This window comes from Pan paniscus, chromosome 16 (assembly GCF_029289425.2).
Source record: "Pan paniscus chromosome 16, NHGRI_mPanPan1-v2.0_pri, whole genome shotgun sequence".
Lineage (NCBI taxonomy): Eukaryota > Metazoa > Chordata > Mammalia > Primates > Hominidae > Pan > Pan paniscus.
Window position 1 is genome coordinate 37,727,633 of NC_073265.2, and position 24,968 is coordinate 37,752,600.

Here is a 24,968-nt window from a genome sequence, read left to right on the forward strand (position 1 = left end):
AATGTGCATTGGTATGCATGTGTGTAGACAAAGCACATGCTGCTACTGTTCCCTATCCAAACGGCATGGGTCAAATTATGCTTATTAGAGCTAAAACATCCTATGTCCTTCACTTAACTGGCTCTTTAAACAGATAATGGAGATGAGATCCAAAGATCGTGAGCCACTATAAAAAGAATATTGCAGGGAAACAAGAAAGATAAGTAAAAGTAGCGATGAAAACAAAACTCAGAGTACATAGAGTGTATTAGGGAGAGATGAAATAACATAACATAACATAACATAACATAACATAACATAACATAACATAACATAACATAAAAAAGAACTTACCAACACAAAATAGCCTATCGGGAGTTGAATGGTAGCCAGGGTTGCAGGCACACTGATACTTCCCTATGAGGTTCACGCAGCGGCCATTGGGGCACAGGTGTGCACTCAGCTCACATTCATTGATGTCTGTTGGGAAAATAAGAAGAACAAACACCCAAACATAAGCTTCCAACTTTGGCAGTGATGTCATTCAAACAACTGACCACAAGTAAATGGTGTGAAAGTCTTTCTCCTTACCGATACACGCGGAGATGTTGGGGGACAGCTGATGGCCAGGCGGGCATTCACAGCGGTAACTTCCCTCTGTGTTATGGCAAACACCACCTCGGCATAGGAGAGGATCTCTCTGACACTCATCAATATCTGCAAAATGGAAATGACCATGTTAAAGGTGGGGGCCTCATCTCCTCCACCAGACCAAGCACTCCTCCCCCACCCATTGCTGGGTGTCCATCTTGACCTCCTTGTCTCAAGGTGGGACAACTCTCTGGTGCTATTCATACACCAGAGCTCCCTGCAGGATCGGACTAAAACCAAAATGCAGCCAAACTCTTGGTTTATTTTCTTCTCCTGCACTACCCTGCTCTCCTTACTTCCTGACAAGTACCTTCTGAGAGAATTTGCTCACAGTAAGAAATACCACTTTTGCAAGAATCTCCATTTCAAACTTTGTTTCTAGGAAACCAGACCTAAAGCAACAAGTTTATCAATCACCTTTTCTAGAAGTGTTGGACAGACATCTTGTAAAGGGACCTCTACTACAGCTTCTGTCTCAATTGTCCTCTCTTCCACCTGGGTATCCATTTCAGGTGTTAAACTCACTTCTCAAGGGCCCACAACTGGTCTCCGCCATCACCCACAAACCCACAGCATGAATTCCCTCATTCTTTCTACCTCAGTCTCCCCCTGTTGCAGACTGATTCCTAACTTCACTGGTTGCACTGGGGCAGCAGGAAGAACCTGGAACATAGGCTATGAGCCATCAAAGCTTCATGGAATCCTTCTCTTTCTGTGTTGATCAAATGATCCCAAACTTACCCATGCAGTTCTTCATCATCATGAATCCACTTTCATAGCCTTCGTCACACTTGCATTCAAAGTCCCCAGGGGTGTTCACACACTGGCCTCTGCCACAGAGGTCAGGAGATATGCGGCATTCGTCAATGTCTGCACAAAAACAGCAAGTGGCAGCAAATGAGTCTCAGGACAGCCTTAATTCTTGCGACAATATGTTAAAGATAAAGAGTTTTAAAGGACGTCCCCTCTCCTGGCCCTTAAGGCTCATTAACTGACCTGTGCAGTTCCTTTCTTCAGAATCAAGAGCAAAGCCGCTGTCACACCTGCACTTAAAGCTGCCGATGGTGTTTCTGCACTTGCCGTGGGTGCAGAGGCTGGGTATCATCTTGCACTCATTGATATCTTCAAGAATAAGAAAATGTGGGGCAAAATAAGTTTATGAGCAAGCAGTCAGGAGGTCTCAGTGCCCACCATTTTAAATCATGAAGGTTGGAAGTTCTTGATTTAAGGTCTTGGCAGTACACATTTCCAAGAATGTGTGATGATCCATGAGATATATGACTTTGTAAACATTTCTAGCCTTTCAACTTTCTACATTTTATAAAGCATTGTTAAAGAAGCAAATAATGTGTCTATTCAGACTTCTAGGGCCCAGCACACTGCCTGACACATAGTGAATATTTAACCACTACTTGCTGAATGAATAGATAATATATTCTAAACCACTAGTATCTATACTTAAAGCACATAGAACATTATTAGAATATATTATCCTACAGCTATCAATTGACTGTGTAGCAGAATGAGATATTCACTTAATACTGTTTGGTGCTTTTTTGGATATGCCAAAAATACAAAAATTTCAAAGATATAATTTATAATTTAAATTATTTGCAAATAATTTGTACAATTTAAAAATATTTTCTTAATGTATATACCTTAAGATGTCTTTCTTTCTTTTTTTGAGACAGGATCTGCTCTGTCATCAAGGCTGGAGTACAGTGGTGTGCTTGGCTCACTGCAACCTCTGCCTCCCAGATTCAAGCAATTCTTGTGCCTCAGCCATCTGAGTAGCTAGGATTACAGGTGTGCACCACCATGCCTAGCTATTTTTTTTTTTTTTTTTTTTTTTTTTTTTTTTTTTTTTTTTGTAGACACAGGGTTTCACCATGTTGCCCAGGCTGGTCTTGAACTCCTGGACTCAAGTAATCTGCCCACCTTGGCCTCTCAAAGTGCTGGGATTATAGGCAGGAGACACCGCGTCCAGCTCAAGATCTCATTAATATAATTTAAAGAGCTTCTTGTACACTAGAAAACTGCATACATGTAACATGTGACCTGAGTTTCCCACTATGGGGCCTTTTTCCAAAACAAGACCAAACACTCAAGAAATACGCAAGTAATTTCTACATGTGAGACAGAACTGGGAGATTAAATCTCCAGAACACCAAGTCCTTCTTCAGCAATGAATTACCATAGCTTTTGGAAGCAAAATTAAAGTTCCTTTGAGTTTACGTAACTGACATTTAAGAGAGCCACCTAGAAACTATCTGAAACTATCTCCCCATACAGAACAATTTTAACCCCCAGGACTTCTTGGACCGAACAGTTAAAAAAAAAAAAGTTCATACTTTTCTAAACAAAGATAATTATATAATTCAGAAAGCAAAAAGTCCATGCTGGGATGATCAAGTAGAGTGCTGAGATCATGAAAATGCATCCTATTTGTCTAAAAAGGAAGGCAATTGGCCATGGAAACATAACATTGTACCTTTGAAGAAAGGCTTTCCATTTGTAATTTCTTTTGTGGCAAATCCGGGTCCTCTCGGACACAGCTCCTCGTACTCAGGAGTATTTCTCATGGGACACTCCTCGCATTCCTCAGTACCCCAGGCTGCCCCGACGGAGCAGCAGCAGGCGTCCATGCGGTGGCGGCCAGCAATAGGCAGGGTGCACTCCTCGTCTTCATACCTCAGGAAGCAGGTTTCCAGGCGGATATCTGTCAGAGGGAATCAAGGGAGGTTAAATAGAGCCACACGGCTTCCACTGCCCCAAACTGCCAACACTCTGTTAGGTAAAATACTGCACACATAATAATTTGCTGTATGCTTATTGACTGGAATTAGTTTTATTCCTCAAAAAAAACCCCAGGCTCTGGGGTAAGTATCCTTGCCTAATAAAGACTCTCTTTGTCAGCCCATGTTTGCACCTCCTATTTCTGAAAAGTTCCCTTTCAACGTCTGATAATTCTACATAAGGAATGGTATTCTGAGAGATCCCACAGTGCTCTTTCGGGAGATGTTTTTCTCCTGTACAGAAATACCTATCACCGATGCGTGCATGCCATGATGTCTTGGCATGTCCTCCACAGCTAAAAGCCAACTGTACTCTTTATTGTTGGAGCATGTCTGCCCTAGTGCAATCACCTTTTCCTCCGACCCACTTCATTTTTGGAAAGGTGGAATGATGAACTCTGGAAAGAAGACAGCCTTACTTGACATTAAAGAGAAAAATGCAAAGAAAAGCCATTCACTTTTCTTCTCATATATTTCTTTCACCTAAACACGTGCTTAAGGGCACATTCTTCAAGGTACATGTGGGATACCTCTAGCCCCAAACCCAAATTCATGGGATTATAAAGAAGAGCAGAAAGCCTAGCAGAGCAGTTTGGTCCTCTTCTGTAACTTAGTGGATTGTCTTCAATAAATTATCCTAAACCTGAATTTCCACATCTGTTATAGGATGTCGCACTCATCTCTCAGAAGGTTCTGTGAAGCTCAAATGAGATTATGCATCTGAAAATAATGAAGTGTAATTGAAATGTAAGATGTATCTTCCTTCTCTTTCTCCTTCACAATGGGGTCATTAACAATTTATCTAACTCCCTGGGTTTCCTCTAACGTTAGAAAGTTTTTGAAGTCTTTATATTCAGCTTTATATTCAGACTGCCCATATTAAGATAAATTATTTTTAAATGAATACTAAATTAAACACTGAAGCATCTTTCAACTGAAGAACCTAGAAGATTCTCATTAAATACTGATTCCTCCTAAACAAATAAACTAAGACTCAGAATAGCATTAACTGACATCCTTAATTACAAAAATACTTTTGGCTTTGAATTCCCGCTTCCATTCCATATTATTTATTTACACTATAAACTATAAAGTTCAATATTTAAAGGTTTGTTAATTGTAATTCGTAAGTGATCAAAATCCTTCACTGGATACCACTTTCTTTTTCTTTTTTCTTTTTTTTTTTTTAGAGACGGAGTCTCACTCTTTTGCCTAGGCCGGACTGCAGTGGCACTATCTCGGCTCACTGCAAGCTCCGCCTCTCGGGTTCATGCCATTCTCCTGCCTCAGCCTCCCGAGTAGCTGGGATTACAGGTGCCCGCCACCGCGCCCGGCTACTTTTTTGTATTTTTAGTAGAAACGGGGTTTCACCGTGTTAGCAAAGATGGTCTCAATCTCCTGACCTCGTGATCCACCCGCCTCGGCCTCCCAAAGTGCTGGGATTACAGGCGTGAGCCACCACACCCGGCCCACTTTTTTAACTACCTACAATAGTCTTCACTGAGCATACACTTCAAAGTAATGTGGTTTCAGATGCAAAGTACGGGTAAGCATCATTTCCAGAGTCATGAACTCAGAAACCAGTGATCCAAGGGATATACTCTAGGCAGGCAGAAGCCATAGTAGTAACACCAGAATAAGTCTGCCAGACCTTAGATGCATGAGATGTGGGATCTCAAACTTGCCGCTATCACGAGCCCATAGGGACTTAGGACTTAGAGTTCTAAGGACTTAGGGTTGGGGTGAGACAATTTGGCTAGAGGATCCCATTTGGGCTCTAGCAGTTGGCACAGAGTATCCCACTATGACTAGCAGTGATACCTACCCTGGGCTGAGCTTTCTCAGGTTCACTTTTCAGGGGAGTGGCATCTTCACTCCTGATCTCCACAGGTGTTTTTGCAAGGACCTGTCCTTCTGGCCAATGTCAGGGTATGCTTAGAAGACATGGGCTACAGTTTCCAAATATGTGCAAATATTGTTCTTTTCTCCACCACTCAGCTTGTATTTTATAGTTCACGGCATATGGGGCCGATTTAAGAGCTCTGGAAAAATAACTGTGATGCTAGTGATTTAAGGAATAGTTGCATATCAACAGAAACTACAGTTGCTGCTTACTATTCGAAAGACTGTCAAAGGAGTGGCCATGGACCCTATCAGACATGCTGAATTTTGGAGTGTGTGTCTGTACCTGAAGCTAAGTGCTCAGCTATATCTTGTTAACTTCATTTTTAATAATCGTTAATAAATTATTATTAGAAAAATAATGAGCTCAGTATTTACCAAGACAGATCCTTCCTGTGGCATCCAAAGTCATTCCACTGGGACACTGACACTTGAATGACCCCCTAGTGTTAACACACAGGCCATTTTTACACACTCCTGGGAACACTTCACATTCATCTATATCTAAAAAGAAAAAAAAAGCATAAAGTTAATATATCTTTATAATATCATTCTACCTTATTCTACTCATAGAGTCATAATTATTCCCCATTTTGAACCTGGTAAGTTCATAAAACTGTTTGCCTACAAGTAGTTCGTGTAGAATTTCTAGGGTGCCTGAATAGCAACCAGAACGAGCCCACCTATTACTAAATATGTAAGAGTTTCTCCATTGGTTTCAGGGAATAACTTTTGAGTTGTAGAGACAGGCAGCTGGTGTGAGTTCTTGGAGACAGCTCTGGTAGCTGTGGACATTTCAGGTAAGGTTCCCAGCAATATAATTTGCTTTATGAGACCAGATGTCTGGAAATGAGTAGAGAAGCAAAAACCTGGTTTTTCAAACTAGCAAAGAAGAAACAGCTTGAAGGTCAGCATAGAAAAATATCCCACCAAGGAATATGTGGGCCAGTGAAGGGTCTCTTTTAAGAAGTTCTGATAAATCACCAGAAAATGTACAATCAATTCTAACTCAGCCATGGTCTCAGGCTGTTGTGTCCATGCTTTGGTCTCAGCTTGGGTTGAGGAGAATTAAAAGATACTCATGTTCATTCATTCATCATTCATCCAATCTCTCTCAAATGTACCAGTCCTTCCCAGTTTGCCTAATGGAGAGCAATATGTTCTCTGCACTTAATTTGGAAAAGTATTCACCACCAAGTTAATCAAAAGAAAGGCACTTACTTGCCAATGCCAAAAAAAAAGAGAGGGGGGAACATTAGCTAAGAAACTCATACACTGTGTCTCTATTTAGAAGAAATAACTTTCCACACCAGGAATGTTGAAAAAATATTCTGAATCTTTCCTTGTAAGAGAGATCAATGGGGAGAGGGTGGAATCTACCTTTTTGGGTTTTTTGTTTTATTTTGGCCACTTGTACAACAAAATATGCTGCTGAGGTCAGATAAGTTATTAACAGCGGGTCTGGACCAGAGAAAGGCCAAAGGATTCAGTCATCATTTGGAAAGCAAGACCTTGGGTGGGGGTTGTAGTGTGCGTCTTTGTTTTAACAGGGAAAAAACTTCATTTCATCCCACATATGGGACTAATTGCTGTTTTTAAAATTTTTCAGCTGCTGTGTCATGTCAGGTTGTGTTAGTCACCATGACCTATGTCTATCTGAGACTCCACGAGAAAGAATCACAGCAAACTGAAGAAACTCCATGCAGACTTTCAACAAAGAGAAAACAGAATGTGTCCTTCTAAATCACCCATGACTGTGAAACAAACAAACAAAAAATGCCAGGACAAACCAAAGAAAGGCAAATTTTACAGACTCATCAAAAACTTCCTGTTTTTCTCTTCCTGATAGCATTTTGAAAGTGCAGTCTCTCTAAACTGCGATCAACCTAAAACATTTTCAGCCACCCAACCTGTCCTTTGGACATAGCGTTCTGACACTAGCAATAGTATATATATGCTTGTGAAATTAACAGCTGTTCCGTTTTGTAGTTCTCATTATTTTTTTTCTCTGCTGCATATTTCTCCCTGTGAAGTTATATGACAGCTTTATCCAGTCTGAGTTAACACAAACATTCATTATGCACACAAAAATGTATGGTTTATAAGTAATCAGAAATACCTTCACATTGTGTTCCTTTAATTCTTGAGTACCCTTTACCACATATGGGATCTGTAATAAAAAGCGAAAAACAAAACAGAAAACAAATTTAAGATAACAATATCCAGACTTTGCAGTTCTGACACAGTGTAAGAAACATGAAAGATGACCTGGAACATGAAGTAGATTGTGTTGCTATAAGTATGAGATAACAAAATGTTTCTGCGATTGCATAGGTGAGGAAGAACAGTAATGAAATGTCTCCTCAAATAAAGCTCAATTCCAATAAGATATTCCAAAAGACACAGATGTGCCCTATAGATCATGTTAAAGTGATAGCTAAGAGGGAAACTGAAGGTAGCTTTCTCTCTTGCTGTTCACCTGAAAATAGGAATCACACTATAGAACTACTTTAACATGAATATGGAAAACTCAAGTCTATAATTTGGAGATCTCATGACCTCCAACATTCACATAAATTTACACATTTATATATTTAAACATTAAATCAGCAAAACCATGAGCAAGGTTCTCAAACCTCAAATTCCCAACAGATTTAGAAGTTCACCAGAAACCCTTATGAAGTTTAGTCATGAATACCGGTTTCTTTACATCAATTAGCTTTTTGAAAGATAATCTGTACCTATAAAAAGCTCAGAACCCCTAACCACAAGGTTCCCAAGAGAGCCGGTAGGCACTGGTGCTCCAGGGAAGCAACACAAACTAACCACATTACAATGTGAAGATAGAAAATAATAAATGAACAAAATCACATAAAATTTGACACTTCTTATTTCCCATTCAGCAATATGTTCGGGGCCATCAGGATTAAATCTTTGAAAATTCTCATGTGAGCCTAGATAAATGAAATACTAGGCTTCCCCTTTTTATGCAAAGACCATTGGAGTGGTATAGGAACCACAGCATGGGTTTCTCTTACCAACTTGGCATAGGGTGCACGGGCTTCCCCACGCAGCACCGAGGGAGGAGCAGCACTGGGACTTTAAGGTGGCTCCATTGATGTTGATCTCACATCGCCCATCAATGACAGTCTGCCAGCAAGTGCCCTTGATGGTTTCTGCAGAGGAGAGAATAATATTTAATACAATCTATATAAAAATTCAAACATACACCTTGGAATTATAGACAAAAATAGCATTTGAAACAAGGAATAATGAAGTTTTTAATATTGTTCATCCATACTTAAATTCTTTTGCAGGAAAAGCTGACATTAAGTATAACAACATTGATAAACATAGAAAAATCATTCTCAGAAAGATAAATACCTATGCAGATGGTTTTTGTTGGATCCAAAGTACTTTCAGAAGAACATTCACAAATAAAAGAGCCTGGGCTGTTCTTGCAGACTCCATTAATGCAAGGACTTGATTCGCATTCATCAATGTCTGAAACAAAAACAGGTCTACATTACTGCTAAAATCTAGTCTTAGGCCTAAAAGAGTACTTCAACTTTGACCCCAATTGCTACTACATATCCTTAATCCCACATAGTAAAGCTGGGCTAAATAGTTTTTCCTACACTAGACGGAATGCCAAAATAATAACTCTATAGTACAGACCAGTACATCTCTATAGTATAGAATACGGGACTTGGCTGAATCTTTCTTTATATTTGGAAAATCTGGAGTAAATGTGTATGTGATTTCTGAATGAACAGCTCAAATAGCAGACACATAACATTTTCTTTATGTATTAAATGATGGCAATTAAAATGCCAATTACAAGTAAATACCATAAGTGGCTTACAAAGTACATACTAGTGCCATGTAGAACCACAGAATTTCAACTAAACTGGCATAACTGTCTAAAATACAGGAGACTCTAATTTAGTCTTATGGTTTTCTAATGGCATTCCAAAAGATAGCAAAGTACACAGTATAAGAACAAAAATATGGTTTACCTTCACATGTTTTTAGATCAGGTTTGTAGATAAATCCCTTGGGGCAGGTACAGACAAAACTTCCAGGAGTATTTCTACATTGTCCATTGTCACAAAGGAGACTGTTCAGTACACATTCATTAATATCTGCAAAGTCAATGAAAATAAACACTTAAAAAGGGCCCAAACTTTGCCTGTATCTACTTTGCTCTTTAACATTAGATCTTTAAAGTCATAACGACATGATCAATTCAAGCAAAAAGGCAAAACTCCTGTAGCATTAGCTTTTACCTAAACTATCTCATTTTAGGAAAACAGAGGCTTGACCTGGTTTTAAACTAAGTATCTAAACTAAATATCTACAAAGCCTAAAGTCACTAGGCTATTTAATTCACTTATTTCTTTAGCAGGAAGAAAATACAGATTTGCTGGAAATCATTAATCTTTATATAGTTACATTATATAATTAAATTTATATAATTTAATTCATTTTGTCAAATTAAAAGGATTAACCTTATTGATTTAAGGAACTAAATAAATATTTAGAAAGTATGGTCCAACTTTGAAATGTGTTAGTTCCAGAATGGGTGTTTCTTCCTTATAATAATTCAAATTGTCTCCAGGTATGATTACAAAGTATAAAGTAATCTGTAGCATTTATGATTGTCATGGAGAATTTAGCTTCATGATTCAGGGACCTCAGGAAAACTGCTTGCTTTTAGCTGAATAATATGCCTTTCTGAAGCAAAACCCAACTTTAAGAGAGCAGGTATTCCTGAAAATAAGCTGTGTTTTCTCTGATTAAGTCTAATAAATGGATGGGAGAAGAGCTGCTTCTCTCTCAGTAAAATCAAGGTTGACTTTGTAGTCACATGAGAATGGCTCAGAATCTCTGCATCTTATATCTAAGGAGCTTCTCTTTGAAGGAGTGATATCTGATACATCATTATTTTAAGGAGCAAATCATTTCAAGGAGTGAATCTGATACATCATTATTCATAAACTATGAAGATTCAGTGATGTAAATTTTTGTTACTAAAGATATGCATATGCTGTGCTGACATCCGAAGTATAAAGTGTCCATTTGCCCAGTCCTCTAAGCTACTCAAAGGCAGTTTTCTCCCAGCAATGAAAGAAGGAATGCATTATGCAGGAAATGTTTCAGAAAATGGGTGAAACTTCTCACCAACGCAGTTTTTCCCAGTTGAATCCACTTCATATCCTGAATTGCATATACATTTATAGGTCCCACGAAGGTTTTCACAGATTCCATTTGGGCAAATATCCGGATCTAGTGCACATTCATTTATATCTGCACCACAAAAAAGGTCAAAATCAATTAAGATTATAAAATAAACACTGAATGAATTTTTAAAAATATAACACTACAATAAATGTAATGACCTTAGGAGCTACAGGAGGAAAAAAATCGATTTCACTGGAAAAAGAACACTCGGTCTCTTTTTCTCACTGTAAGATATTCTGAGTCCAATCTTTCTCCCACAAGTTCCTGAGAGGAACTTTGCGTCTCAGCTGGAACTACAAGATAACCAATCCTTAATCAAGCTGAAGGAGACCTCCTGGACTTCTCCTAGTCCAAGCACCAAGATGGAAAAATGGATCGACAGCAGATCCCAAGTCCCGACAACTGGTCTCCCTACCACCAGCCCCTCTTTCTTCCATCTACCCTGCACTACTCTACACTGCAACCATTCTTACCATCCTAAAAACAAGGTATTATATCATTCTCATGGTTCAAACTTTCATAGGTTCAACAATATCCTCAAGATTAAACTAAAATATAAATTCTTTGTTTACTTATCCCAGACTTCACACTCTTCTATGAACATATAATGCCCTCTTCGCTCTGTGTCAGGAATGCTTGGAGCAGGCCTATTTACAGGTCAAAAGCCAGCTCCAACAACACATGCTCTGAAAAAGCCTCCGTTGCTCTGCCCACCTGAGGTGGGGCCCTCCCTCTTCTGTACCCTTACAACTGAGGAGGGATCTCATAGTCAAGGCAGGTGCAGAATGACAACCAGTGAATGGATAGTCTCAAATCCTGGTGCCTGACTCTTCTATAAATTAGGGTTGACTTTTTTTTTCTTCCAAGTCCCTATCACAACTTACTTATTCCCCATTAACTCCTTATTCGTTATAAGTTTCCTTACCTCTCCTCTTTCCCCCTCTAAATATCCCCTCCACATTTTCATTCACGCACAATGATGAAACTAATCATACTGAATGAACTGACAATCAATTCAGCCAGTCCATGTTCTTTCAGATCTCCCTGAATCAAACTATGTAGCTTTATATTAATAAAATAATCACTTCCTCTTTCTTGTCACCTATTTTCATACTTGTTCCAATTCTCCCTTTTAACTTTAATTCCTTGCATGGCACCAATATTTCTCTAGCTAAATATTTCATTCTCTTCTAACTCAGTTAATTTTTGTCACTGCTCTCTATTGCCATTTTATAATACTGAGCACTTAACAGTTCAGAATCCTTCAGAATGCAGATGGAGAATGGTTCAACTAGCCCATCATCCTGAGTGGTACTTGATAGCGGAAGATCCACAAGACAGTCAGGCTGCCCCTTCTCAAGCATGAGCAACAAAAGTCATTACACGTCATCTGCGAGCACCCATCAACCACACTGAGAGAGCACCTGACCCCCTCAGTGGCCAAGCCCCACAGCCACACCCAGAAATCCTAGAGCCCACAGTGCCCTGGCTGCTCTGCCACTGAAGGCTTCTGAGCATCCCAGATACATGGCACAGTGATGGCCAGAGAGGGAGTCAGGCCAGACTAGTGTAAAGGGATCAACTGGAAACCCACAGGAAAGCCTGATGCTGCCTCTGCACACACCGAAGGTAGTAAATTTTGAAAGGAATCCTTACCACTGCCTGCTGACGTCATCCCTGGCCCACTGCTGCAGAGTGCCTGATATTCCGCTGCAATAAATTAACAGATAGTAAATGATTCCCTTGTTTGCAGAACAGGTAGATCCTGCCCTTGGTTTTGCACACATCATTTCCTCCAAAGTGAGTAGAACCAAACTTAAGTGGTAACGGAAAAGGAGGTATCTCCCCAGGGAGTCACCTTTACACCAGGCTCCCATTTTAAAGGCTACACATCATCGAGGAAAACAACTTTTAAGGATACAGGCAAGTTATAGCAATTCCTTGTGCAAAGCCCTTTTGGAAAAGGTGTTTTTCCTATAACTTGATTTTGTTCACCAGGGAACACTTTACACTTACGGTGAAATGTGCCTGTTAAAATGTGGTTTCTTAACTGTTAATAAAACTTTCTCCCACCATCTTGGGGATAATTTTGTTTCTCAGTGCTAGCTGTTTTTTCAGTACAATTGGTTCCTAACATTTCCTCATTTCTCTCTGCAAATTCTCTAGCCTCCTCTCACAAGAGCAACAACAGAATACCTACTCTTGCATTTAAGTGTATTTTTAAAGTTAATATGTATCAGGATACTGGATTCATTCTCTATGATATATCCATAGAGAAAGTATTGCTTAATGTTAAAACTGTGAGATCATATTGAAGAAACTGAAGTATAAAGAATACGTCCCCAAATTTGAGATAGAATCAAATTTCTATTTCTTAAAATTAATACCATGTTTTATATACAATTCTAACAATACTTAACATAAGAGTGAATGATGAAAATGTAGAACTAACTGGAATCACACTATCCAAGGAAAGGAAACTAGTGTCCCCTTAAGTTGCCAATGGTTTCTGGCAAACACAGTCTCATGGTCATATGTAAATCACCTGTGCTTAAGTGGAAGGAGAACTGGATATCAGGGCTGGGGCTTATTGTAGAGGCTGACTGCACCTCACTGCTGAAGCAAATAGTTCCTATCCCCTGCATGCCAGAGAATTGCATCCTGATGACATTGGACGTAAATGAGTTATACAACCAAAGATTATCATGTCTTCTAACAAATGTGAATTTGAGAAAGCAGTGATGATTTAATTTTCAAACCATCTTAGAAGGGTTCAAAAAAACAACAGATGGGAAGGTGTGTTTGAAAGCCAGGTCTGGGAACAAAAAGAAATTCATCTTTTTTATTCTGCTGTATCAGCAAAAAGCTAAAATATGCATGAAATACTGTAAGTAATAAAACAAGAAAACCAAAATCATGCCAGTTTTATAAAAAGGACTTTTAGAGATAATGACAATTTTGCTGATGTTTGGCCTAAATGGAAGCAAATTATTGTCACCACTGTTTTCCATTTAGGCAGGATCTGGTACTAGACCATTTTTTGTAGTGAGTTCAAATAAGCATGGGTTTTAATACCGATGACAATGCTAATTGCTGGGAGTTTTGGAAGCAGCCCTTTTCCTCTGTTAGTTTCTTCTCCCATAAATTTGGAATGACAACTCCCATTTCACCTGGTGGCTGTACAGAATTAACATTACATGTTTAATGATTGAACGTGTACTGTGCACAGCTCAGGCCCTGAATAAAAAAATAAGTAAATAAAAGTATTATAAACACATAGTAAGGGGTAGGTGTTGATGAGCTAACTCCGCGTAGTGCCATGGAGACAGTGACATGAGGGATCCCTGAGAAAATCCCCCCGAATTACCCTCCTGTGGGTTTAACTGACCAATTACACTCCCGTGGGTTTAACTGATCCATGTCTGTGAAATGTCATTGTCAGAAGGCTGAGGACACAAGAGGGCTTGCTGAACAATGTGAATCAGCTCCAGCAACCAGTGAGAAACAGTTTCATATGTAGCTTGCCTGACTTGCAGACCACAAAGATGAACTTCAGATTTTGTATATTTGGAGTCTCTCCCTCAACTGACTGAAGACATTCCTTTTGAATATTTTCAGTACTTTAAACAGCCTACCCCCCATTCTTGAAATGAGGGATATCCTACATTCGGATGGTTCATGACCAAAGAGGTGGAGAAATCAAATGAATGAAACTACTTCCATGTGTGGACCCTTTTTTGGGTAAATTCATTCAAATATAAGACAGAAGTTAGTGGAACCGGGCCTTACATTTAACTCTCTTTAAGCTTTACTGTTGCTTTGGTTTGAATGTGTCCTCCAAAGTTCATGTGCTGGAAACTTCATCCCCAATTCAATAGTAATGCTGGGAGGTGAGGCCTAATAAGAGGTGATTAGGTCGTGAAGGCTCTACCCTCATGAATGGATTAATGTCATTATCATGGGAGTGAGTTAGTTATCATGAGAGTGACTTTGTTATAAAAGCACATTCAGTCCTCTCTAGCTTTCTCTCACTCCTGCATGCTCTGTTGCCCTTCCACTTTCAGCTGTGAAGTGACTTGGCAAGAAGGCCCCCCACAGATGCTGGCACCTTGATATTGGACTTCCCAGGCTCCAGAACTGGGAGAAATTAATGCATTTTCTTTATAAATTACTCAATCTGTGGTTTTCTGTTACTGCAACAAAAACTGGACTAAGACAACTGCTTAAAGAAATCTGGTCTTTTGGTCACCTTTTTATAAACCCACATAATTTCCCTGTGGATTTTAAGAATTCTTTGGAAGTGCACTTGGTCCAGAGGAAAATATAAAGGCAAATAACTATATGCACCAAGGTTCCTGGATTCTAAATCTTGGCTCTTCCAATCATTCAACATGTGAACAAGTCACCTGTACTCTTGTGTGCCAGCTTTCATGATACTTGTCTGTATTGCAAATTCAAAGTAGGTAAGAAAAGTACTTTGAAAAGTTAAAGTAACACACAAAAGGATGATATTAATAATATACAACTATAAAGTTATAGGAAAGTGTCTTCAACAGAATGGTATTTGTATATAATAAAAGTATTATAAACACATATTGAACTGATTGGTGATCATACATAAAATGATAATTTCTATATTATTCACTGGGTGAAGTCATTAGCCAGAGCAGTTCTTTCTTTAAATAGGCATCCCTCATTTCCTTTTTCTTTCTTTATTGAGACAGAGTCTCGCTCTGTCACCCAGGCTGGAGAACAGTGGTGCTATCTTGGCTCACTGAAACCTCCACCTCCTGGATTCAAGTGATTCTCCTGCCTCAGCCTCCCGAGTAGCTGGGGTTATAGGCACACACCACCACGCATGACTTTTTGTTTGTTTGTTTGTTTGTTTGTATTTTTAGTAGAGATGAGATTTCACCATGTCAGCCAAGCTGGTCTTGAACTCCTAACCTCAAGTGATACACCTGCCTGGGCCTCCCATAGTGCTGGGATTACAGGTGTGAGGCACCATGCCTGGCCCCCCATTTCTTTTAAAGTCTTCCATTTAACTTTCTCTAACTTTTCATAGTGTATTTTAATTTCCAACTGTTACTTTCAAATACTATCATTTTTAAAATAACAAATCTTTTAAAATTACGATTTACTCTTTAATTTGTTTCCTTTAGGGCAGAAATAAACTGACTAAATCCTATATGTAAAACCAACCAACCAGAGCTACATATTTTCAATATTAGGTCTAACTTTATTTTAGGACATCAGAGGTCCACTGCCAAGCTACCTTAAAATTGCGTTTAAATACTGGCAGAACATTGTTTTAATTTCAGTAATCTATTCTTGTTTTATAAATAGAAGTAAATTACAACTGGACAGGACCTTTTGGATTATCTAAGGCAACTCATTTTGTAGATGAAGTGTCTAAGGATAGCTTGTCTGCATTATTCTATTTTATAATTATGTTTATTAATATAAGCCACCTCAAATCCTTTCAAAAAGTAGGTGAGGAAAATTCAGAAATAAGCAAAATACACAAATAACTAAATCCCCTGATTAAGTAATTTGGCTGCCTGTTGATGGAGGAAGAGAATTCTGACTCGCTATCCAGTTCTCTTTTCATTAGGCCATGTCACTTCAACTGGAGAAAAATACTTTTTTCTCTCAGGTTAAATCAAATCATTAAAGAAAACCACACTGGTCCGGGCGCGGTGGCTCACACCTGTAATCCCAGCACTTTGGGAGGCCGAGGCAGGTGGATCACAAGGTCAGGAGTTCAAGACCAGCCTGGCCAATATGGTGAAACCTCGTCTCTACTAAAAATACAAAAATTAGCCAGGCGTGGTGGCGCACACGTGTAATCCCAGCTACTCAGGAGGTTGAGGCAGAGAATCGCTTGAACCCGGGAGACGGAGGTGGCAGTGAGCTGAGATCGCGCCACTGCACTCCAGCCTGGGCAACAGAGCGAGACTCCATCTCAAAAAAAAAAAAAAAAGAAAAAGAAGAAGAAGAAAGAAAAAGAAAACCACACCAAAATCAATATGTGGGATGTAAACAAAATTTACAAATGGCCTTTTGGAAAGCTATTGGAAATAGTCAAGTAATATGACAGTTATTTACTTTTATGCTGTGTAAAAGTCTGCTTTTATAATAGTTTCTGCAAAATGCAAACATCATGAAACAACTTTAGAAAACAAGGCAAGGTGCATGTATTGCAAACAGCTTGAGTATTATTGAGGTAGGAGAGTTTATACGAGAGGCACAAATGCAATGCCTATTCCAAATAATTATGAGGCTTAGATAAGTACCTGTGACTAGACACTGGCTGGCCTATGCCAAGACCCCAAGAAGGCACATGGCATACCTGGAGAGCAAAATGTCATCTTTCCCTGTGAATTCCACAAATGCAAAGACCTCAATGGTGGCAGAAGGCTGGCAGTACGAGGGCATCTCCATGATACCACATACCTGAATTCTGTGCAGGACACGGCTGGCAAGGTTCCCCAAATGCATACTCAGTGCTGGCACAACAGCATTCAGATTTAGTGACAGCACCAAACAAAGGTTTGATACACTGGCCTCTCTTGTATCCACCATAGCATGTGCTCCGCATGTGTGTGTCTAAACAGGAAGAAGCATCTGTCATCACACTGTCACTTCAAACAGATGAGAACCTCCCAAGTCAAAGTTGAAGAGGGCTTTATTTATCCATCATCCCTGGTGTAACTCACAGGGAATGCCTCTGATATCAGGGCTCCATTTGAAGAAAAAATAAACAAAAACAAAAACAAAACACCTTCAGCTTCTAAGCATTGGAAACCAATGGCCAGATTGCTTCAGTTTTCTAGGGAGTATCATGGTTTACTAAAATGTGAGGCCCTTCAATGCTGGAATTATATCTCACTTATTTTGTCTTTCTCGGGCCTGTGCAGAGCAGGCACTTAATAAATGTTGAATTAATGATGGATGAATGTTGAATCTCACATCCTGCTAAATAAGACCTTTATTAGAAATGCGGCCTATCCCAAAATAAACATGCAATTACTGAATGTCTGAATTAGGTATACTTTCCAAAAAGGAGAAAGTTTAATCTGTAAAAGGTTCGTTATATAAATATGTAGATGTTGGTCAACTAAGCTGTGTTATCTTTACCACCAGGAAGACAGTCTCCTGCTATGCCCTATCCTTTTCCAATTCAAATGGCTTACTGAGTACCTTTCTTAGAAATAATCTGGATAAAATTGGTATCAATTTTTCAACAAGTCTCATACTTTTTATAAAGCCTCATAAAACTACTATCATACAGGTTTCTGGATCATCCATATTCTCCTTTGCATTCTATACTGCCCATGGACATCAATTCTCTATTAAAATGTTCATCATGAGATAATAGCATATGCACATCAATTTCAATGACCAATATCAACAAAGGAGGCCTGGAGAAAACTGAAGACAGCTATGGGATTAGGGAAGAAAAGGGGGAAGGATAGGTGGGGATTCCCTTGCTTTTCACTTAGCTCATCTTTCTAATCCTCAAATTAATGTTCAATTTACACAAAAAGAGAACTGACCCTGTTGGTTTGTTGCTCTGCAAATATTCTTTATATCTCATCTGCTACAGTAGAGAGCGTTTGTTACCAGTGGGCTTTATTGAGTGACAGAGGCTGAACCTCTCTCATAAGGTTAGCCATGATGTTTTCTTACCAACACACACACGTCCATCCAGACCCACAGCCAGTCCAGGGAAGCATTCACATCTGTAGGAGCCATCAGTGTTGACGCAACGCCCATTCATGCAGATCCCAGGGGTTTCACACTCGTTAATGTCTGTGGCAGAGAAAGGCACTTATTAAAAATGAAGTGACATTTATCTAAAATTATAACATGTTGACAATCATGTTTTAACACTTGAAAATGGGGAAGATAGGAAATAATATGCAGCATCAGCAACAAAAGCTCAAATGGCATTCTCATTTTCCTTTGAAAGAACAGTAACAAAATCAAGAGAAATCAACTGTTGGAACTTATTTTCCATAAAAAGTAACTTTAATATATTCTCCCAAGAGATTTTTGTATCCAAAATAATCACAAAGGCAAAAACAGAATCGGAGGAAGGAGAACAATGGCTGCTAAAAGACAAAGGGTTTTGTGAAATGCATAACCAGGGTAGCTTTTCCAGGGCTCTCAGAAATCTAGGGTAATAGTAAACTACAGGAAGACTTTCCTTTTGGTATTCATCACCCAGACTGGCATCCCTTCTAGTATCACCCATGTCTTGGCTCTCTGGGAAAATTCGCCTAAAATTAAAGGATATACAACTAAAGCCTTGATGGAACACCATAGAAAAAGAACAGAAAATGAATATAGATTATTTTAATGACCATTCTTGGCCAATAACAGCACTGTATGCAGTTGGAACCCAGCAAAGAAAAATCTTTCTTAAACTTTACAAATACTTTATGGTATTTTATGTGTATACTTAAGGAGGTCTGGTAAAAGACTTTATCGGACACATATTAATAATAGCAGAGGTTTTTTTTCCCCCCTTAATATGGGGAAGTACAAAAGGCACCAAAATTGTGGTTTGGAAAACATACAACACTTAGAAGCAAATGATTTTAGGCCAGGTGCAGTGGCTCACACTTGTAATCCCAGCACTTTGGGAGGCTGAGGTGGGCAGATCACTTGAGGCCAGGAGTTCAAGATCAGCCTGGCCAACATGGGGAAACTCCACCTCTACTAAAAATACAAAAATCAGCTGGGCATGATGGCATGCAGCTATAATCCCAGCAACTTGGGAGGCTGAGGCACAAGAATTACTTGAACCCAGGAGGCAGAGGTTGCAGTGAGCTGAGATTGTGCCACTGCACTCCATCCAGCCTGGGAGACAGAGTGAGACTGTGTCTTAGAAAAAAAAGAAAAAGAAAAAAGCAAATGATTTTATAACAACTCCTTTTATAATATACAACTACTGTATGTGACTATTAACTTTCTCCTGACCTTAAAAAGGCAAATTGAGAGTAAAACACCTTCGTGTTTTACTTAGCTTGTGTTGTTTGGCACAAAATATATTTGGGTGGTCCAAGGTTCTGTGTACAGATTGTATTTGAAACAGCAGTTATATTTAAATACAGGAACTCAAATTGGTTAGTTATTCTGGTCAACTTTTTATTCAAATTGTGAAACACAGTAAAACATGGAGACTACAACCTGAAAGGTAACACAAAGGGTTTTTAATAAGAACAGAGATGTAAGGTAGATCCAAAGGGAGGTAACCTTGGTCAAAGTTAGTGGCTTCAACTTTCAGAGAGTGAACAGAGAAGCCATGTTGTTGATCAGATGAGTTAACTGTGGAGACTGAATTAGCATTGATGATTCAGCTTTGAACAGTCACATCTTTGTGGGCTCAGAACTAAGTGCTCAGGGCTAAGAGAAAATCTTACCCTATGGCATAAAGACAAAAATTATAAAAAGGAAGAAATTCAGTATACATGGGATTAATTTCTTTTTTCATCCTTTAGTCTTATTACAGTGTGTGTACTCTATGCTCTATAAGCTAGAAAAAAATAAGACATTGATAATAATACAGAGCTGTGGAGCTCTCTCTCTCTCTCTCTCAGATCCTTAAGCCAGAATGCTAAAGTCAGAACAAACCATCCATATTATCAGCACTTTCAAATTAATAGAACAACCAATTTATTGACAGCATACTATTTCACTGGTTGCCAATGGTTGCCAAACCTGGTTTCATCTATGAGGTCACAGCATTATCTATTGGCCATACTTAATGTTGGGACGCTGTGGCCTGGGTCAGCAGGAGCCTAGAGGCACTAAAAGTGAATCTTAGTGTGCTCTGTGTATCAACAAGAAGATTATATATTCTCCTAGGTCTGCTCACAAAGGGGCTTTCATATCTCTTTCTATTATTTTTTTTGGAAGCCCAATTCCAAATATTCCAGCAATCATTCTCTTCCCTTTTCTTTTTTACTTGTATAGTGCTAAATTTGCACAATTTGGCACTTTGTTTTATGCTATTTTACATTGTAGAATATTTCTATGTGTTAATCCTGTCTTCTCATATAAGTTCCTCCTAGCACAGGGCTCAAAAGTACAGAAACCACCTTCCTCCTTCAAATTTGAAACACCCAACTGTTTTCTCTTGCTGGGAAGACAGATTTGCACAATATTAAGAGCCATTGATGTGAAGGTCATAGAGAATGTAGGTAAACAACCAAGGGCTTGAAGTTCTTTTAAGCCTGGAGAAAATGCACATCTTGCCAAGGACTTAATACAAGGCTTTCTTCCATAACACGTTTACCAAAGCTGTCCACTAGGGGCACACAGAGAAGAGGCACCATAGGACTTTATTCTGCTTTCCTCTACCTTGAATAGCTTGACCCTCTACACTTCTGCATCTGAAACTATGCCCAGAAGCTCTAAGTGCAGCATTTTAGCAGATTTTCTGGACCTGTTTTGAGTATGAGGTTCTTTAAGAAGTCTGGTTCCAACTCAGATCCTGGACCAAGGGCAATAATCACTGATCCCTACATAAGACAGGAGACACTAAGCACAAATTTGTCTCCAGTAACTTTTCTTAGGACCCCAATTCTCAACAGCAAAAATAAAAATCCTCATTTTTGCTTCGATACCTGGGGCAATGAGATTATTTCAAAATGGTTTACCAAACTAAAAAATGGTTCTTGGTTGTTTATTTATTCTGCTTAATCCTGTTTTCCTTCTTGCTTATGTAACTTGATAAAGCTGAAATAAATTATCCTTAAAAAAATTTCTGTGTCTTAAGATGCCTAGAGGAAATTATGAGGAAGAGATCATTGCAAATAACAGTCTACACTATTCTGTCCAGGTAAAGATGTAAGAGGTGGCAAATAACAGCCACCAAGAAGCCTAACCACCATTATTCCCTAACTGGAAAGAAGAGGTAGAACTCAGCTTCTTGAGAACAATGCCCACATCCGTTGGAAGACCAATAGGCAGTTTGGATTATTTATTTGCTACATAGCTTTTGACTCCTTTGAGAAGACCTCAAATACCCTTTCTGAAATAACAATAGTCTTCTGGGCATAAACTGTAGCTCTTTGGATGGCTGGATTTAAGAAGGAGTTTCAGTCAGGTTTCCCAAACCAAAATTCAAGGTACTTTAAGTGGGGAGAATCAGTAAAGAAAGGTAGTACCTCTAAACAACATAAGGAGGAGAAAAGGCACGTGAAGAACATGATCTAGGGTTTTATAGCACGAACCTTTGCAATAACGTCCATCTGATGCCAGCTGGAATCCAGGTTTGCAAATACATTTAAAACTGCCATCTTCATTGATACACATTCCATTAAGGCACATGTTCCTTATGCTGCATTCATCCATATCTGAAAATACAAAACATACATTTTCTTATGACCAGAAGAGTAAGCTTACGAAGGAAACCAATCTGGATGAAAATAATTCTGTTTCTTCATATTTCTTTCTTTTTGTTATTACAGCCTAAGGCTAATTTTCATCCAAATAAGATCATCTAAGGAAGGAGAAGATGAGACATATGAAATACATATCTCAAGTTCTTGAGTTTTGGCATGTGCATGCAAACTCTAGGGCTAGATGTATAGGTATATCTATTTATAAAATTTGACTCCATAGAAGTTATCAGGGTCCTTTTTAGGAATAATAGTTTACAAACTGAAAAATGTGCTAATAGCCTAGTGGGTATATTTATTTCACAGATTCATATTACTTCTAATGCTCTGAATATGAACATAAGTCAAAACTAAGATTAGTGGAATTCGAAATGTATTTAGGCTACATCCTAATTCTTTTAAAGATGAAAACCAGAAGATAACTTGTAGTTTGAAGCAATTTTAAATAGGGGCAGGTAAAAAGTGGACTTTTAGAATACATGGCTCAACTACGGATTATAGCTGTGCCAGTGAACCTTTAAGATCCCTTAAACATTGGGGATGGTTCTTTAAATTCATCACTATGTTATTTTATTTGATACTAAAGCTGTCTTGGGAGGCACTTGCTCTTTTAGACACAGTGTTTTCACTTACAGGCTTTAGAAAGACCAAAGTGATTTATTATATATACATATCTTAGATATATATATTATATATATTAGACATATATAATGTATTTTAAATATATATTATTTATATTTTAGATATATATTATTTATATTTAAATATGTATTTTATGAATATTATCTATCTATTACATATTCAGAAATACATATATACATAATATATATACACATATATTACATATACAGAAAATATATATAACATGTATTTTACATTATATCTATTTTAGATATATATTTCAGATACTAATTAGTAGCATTTTATTACTAGGCAGACACTTTAAACAAAAAGATTATAAACGGCTAGATAATACACGGACTTAGGTGTGTCCTATTTTTTAAAAATGTACAAATTCTGATTGTAAAAAATTAGAAAGTATGAAATTGTGCCACAGAAGTTTCATCACACCAGGGATCTTTAAATGGCAAGCTCTCCTAGCATATTAAAATGTTATTTGATTCACACAAACGTAAATTAAGACATGAATATCATGGAAAATTAGGCTTCCCTCCCAGATAAAATATATAAAACATATTTGATACTTTGACATTTCACTCATTATTTGGTCTTGTTAAAGACCCCTGATATTGAAACTGCAATGGAAGGAGAGGACTAACATTAGTATACTATTATTACCTTCACAGTTCTTCCCATCTCGTGTAACGTGAAAGCCCGCATTACACACGCAATGAAAACTGCCATCTGTGTTGATGCAGCGTCCATTATTGCAGATCCGGCCATTCTGTAAACACTCATCAATGTCTAAAATCAAAGTTTAAAAAGAAGAAATAGCTTTATTTAGGGGAGTTAAAATTATTTTATTTCCCCCTCCCTCCATTTGCAAACTCATGATCTTGGCTTTTGGTTTTAATTACTTAATAATATTCTCCAACATAAATTGGTTATCAAATAATGTGATATTTAGGGTTATCAGAGTTGAAAAGACATGATAAAAAACCTGTATAATTGCATTAGATGTAACTCTAATTTCTAATAAGACTCCTTAAATCCGAAGTCTGTAAACAAAATAGATTATTCTTCACCATTTTCCAAGCACATCTATTTAACCAGTATAAATCACTATTTATACTGAAATTTGGCTGGCATCTTTAAACACATAATTTTAAAAGACATATTTTATAGCTATCTCAGAACAATACAACATATGCTATTTTTTTAAACAATCACCTTAATTCTGCCTGAAAACCATCAATCACATCTCTAAAATGTCCATCTTCCTTATACCAATTCTGGTTTACGTGCAGGGTTACTGCTGATAGATTCTTAGTCTTTTAAAAAACAACTTTATGAGTATTCTACCAACCAAATAAAATATTGATTCTATGAGGGTATTTTTCCTTTTTTTCTATTGTGGTTAATATTATGCCAAGGTACACAACAGAGCTTGACACGGAAGTGTTAAAATAACAATAACTGAAACAACCTGTATCTGATTTCTCCCTTAAATATTAACAATCTACCCAAAGTGGATAGCATGGTGCCCTGGATTATCTGTTTCTCAGTTTCTAGAAGCTACAAACCTGGATAAACATCAAAGAGGATGAACACAAACCTCTTTGTCTACACAGGCACACAATCACTTCCAGGGCTTATTCCCAGAAGACAGGGACCAAGAAACTATGTGGAGTTGGATGGGAGCATTCCTATCTATGCAGAGTTGAGGTCACATTTGTCTGAGTATAAGTGCCCTAAATATCCCCTGAACAATGAGCACGTGCGTTCATGGCACGTCAGTTACTCTGACTGTTTACCCTGTGTCTGTGTGGTGTCTTGTGGTTGGCCCTCAGATGCACTTTCTTTCTGGGCAGATCCTGCAGTGGTTTCCACACAAGTCATTGGACGAGCTGAGGCAGTCTGGGCTTTTCTTCTGTCTGATCTTTGTGCCAACAACCTACGATCTTTTTCTCTCTCGTTTATTTCTTAATCCTTGATAAAAATCAGACTTGCTCCACACTCAAAAAAAATGGTAAAAACCACATATTCTTGAGCAGACTTTTTTTTTTAAGGATCCTATAATTTTTTGAGGCCCAAGGTTAAAATAAACAGGATAAAAAGTTCATATTTTTCTCTCTTCCTCAATTTCAGAATGTCATGGGGTTCCCCATTGCCCTATAAGACAAATTTAAAGCTTGTCATTCAAAGTTCTCCTCTACTGTGTTTCTGCCCATCCTTCTATCCCCTTCTACTCGGCCCCTCACTTACTTCCCAGCTATGTGCACAGCCTTTTGGACCATTCTGTGGCAACTTTCATCAGCAAAATAATGTGAGCACATTCTCAACTTCTTATTTGCAGGATAAC

At 38.3% G+C, this 24,968-nt stretch overlaps 1 protein-coding gene across 1 annotated transcript in view; it reads right to left on the reverse strand.

Moving 5' to 3' along the window:
- Positions 1-24,968, reverse strand: part of FBN1 (fibrillin 1) — a 234,792-nt gene that overhangs the window by 77,255 nt on the left and 132,569 nt on the right. Inside the window, exons 13-28 of the mRNA XM_034938728.3 lie at positions 23,285-23,410; positions 21,818-21,940; positions 18,264-18,386; positions 17,028-17,180; positions 12,228-12,281; positions 10,512-10,637; positions 9,347-9,472; positions 8,712-8,831; positions 8,366-8,503; positions 7,447-7,497; positions 5,706-5,831; positions 3,122-3,349; positions 1,627-1,752; positions 1,372-1,500; positions 571-696; positions 334-459 (exon numbers count right to left, since the gene is read on the reverse strand). Coding sequence (XP_034794619.1) covers positions 334-459; positions 571-696; positions 1,372-1,500; positions 1,627-1,752; positions 3,122-3,349; positions 5,706-5,831; positions 7,447-7,497; positions 8,366-8,503; positions 8,712-8,831; positions 9,347-9,472; positions 10,512-10,637; positions 12,228-12,281; positions 17,028-17,180; positions 18,264-18,386; positions 21,818-21,940; positions 23,285-23,410 — 2,001 coding nt within the window. The remainder of the gene's footprint in view (positions 1-333; positions 460-570; positions 697-1,371; positions 1,501-1,626; positions 1,753-3,121; positions 3,350-5,705; positions 5,832-7,446; positions 7,498-8,365; positions 8,504-8,711; positions 8,832-9,346; positions 9,473-10,511; positions 10,638-12,227; positions 12,282-17,027; positions 17,181-18,263; positions 18,387-21,817; positions 21,941-23,284; positions 23,411-24,968) is intronic.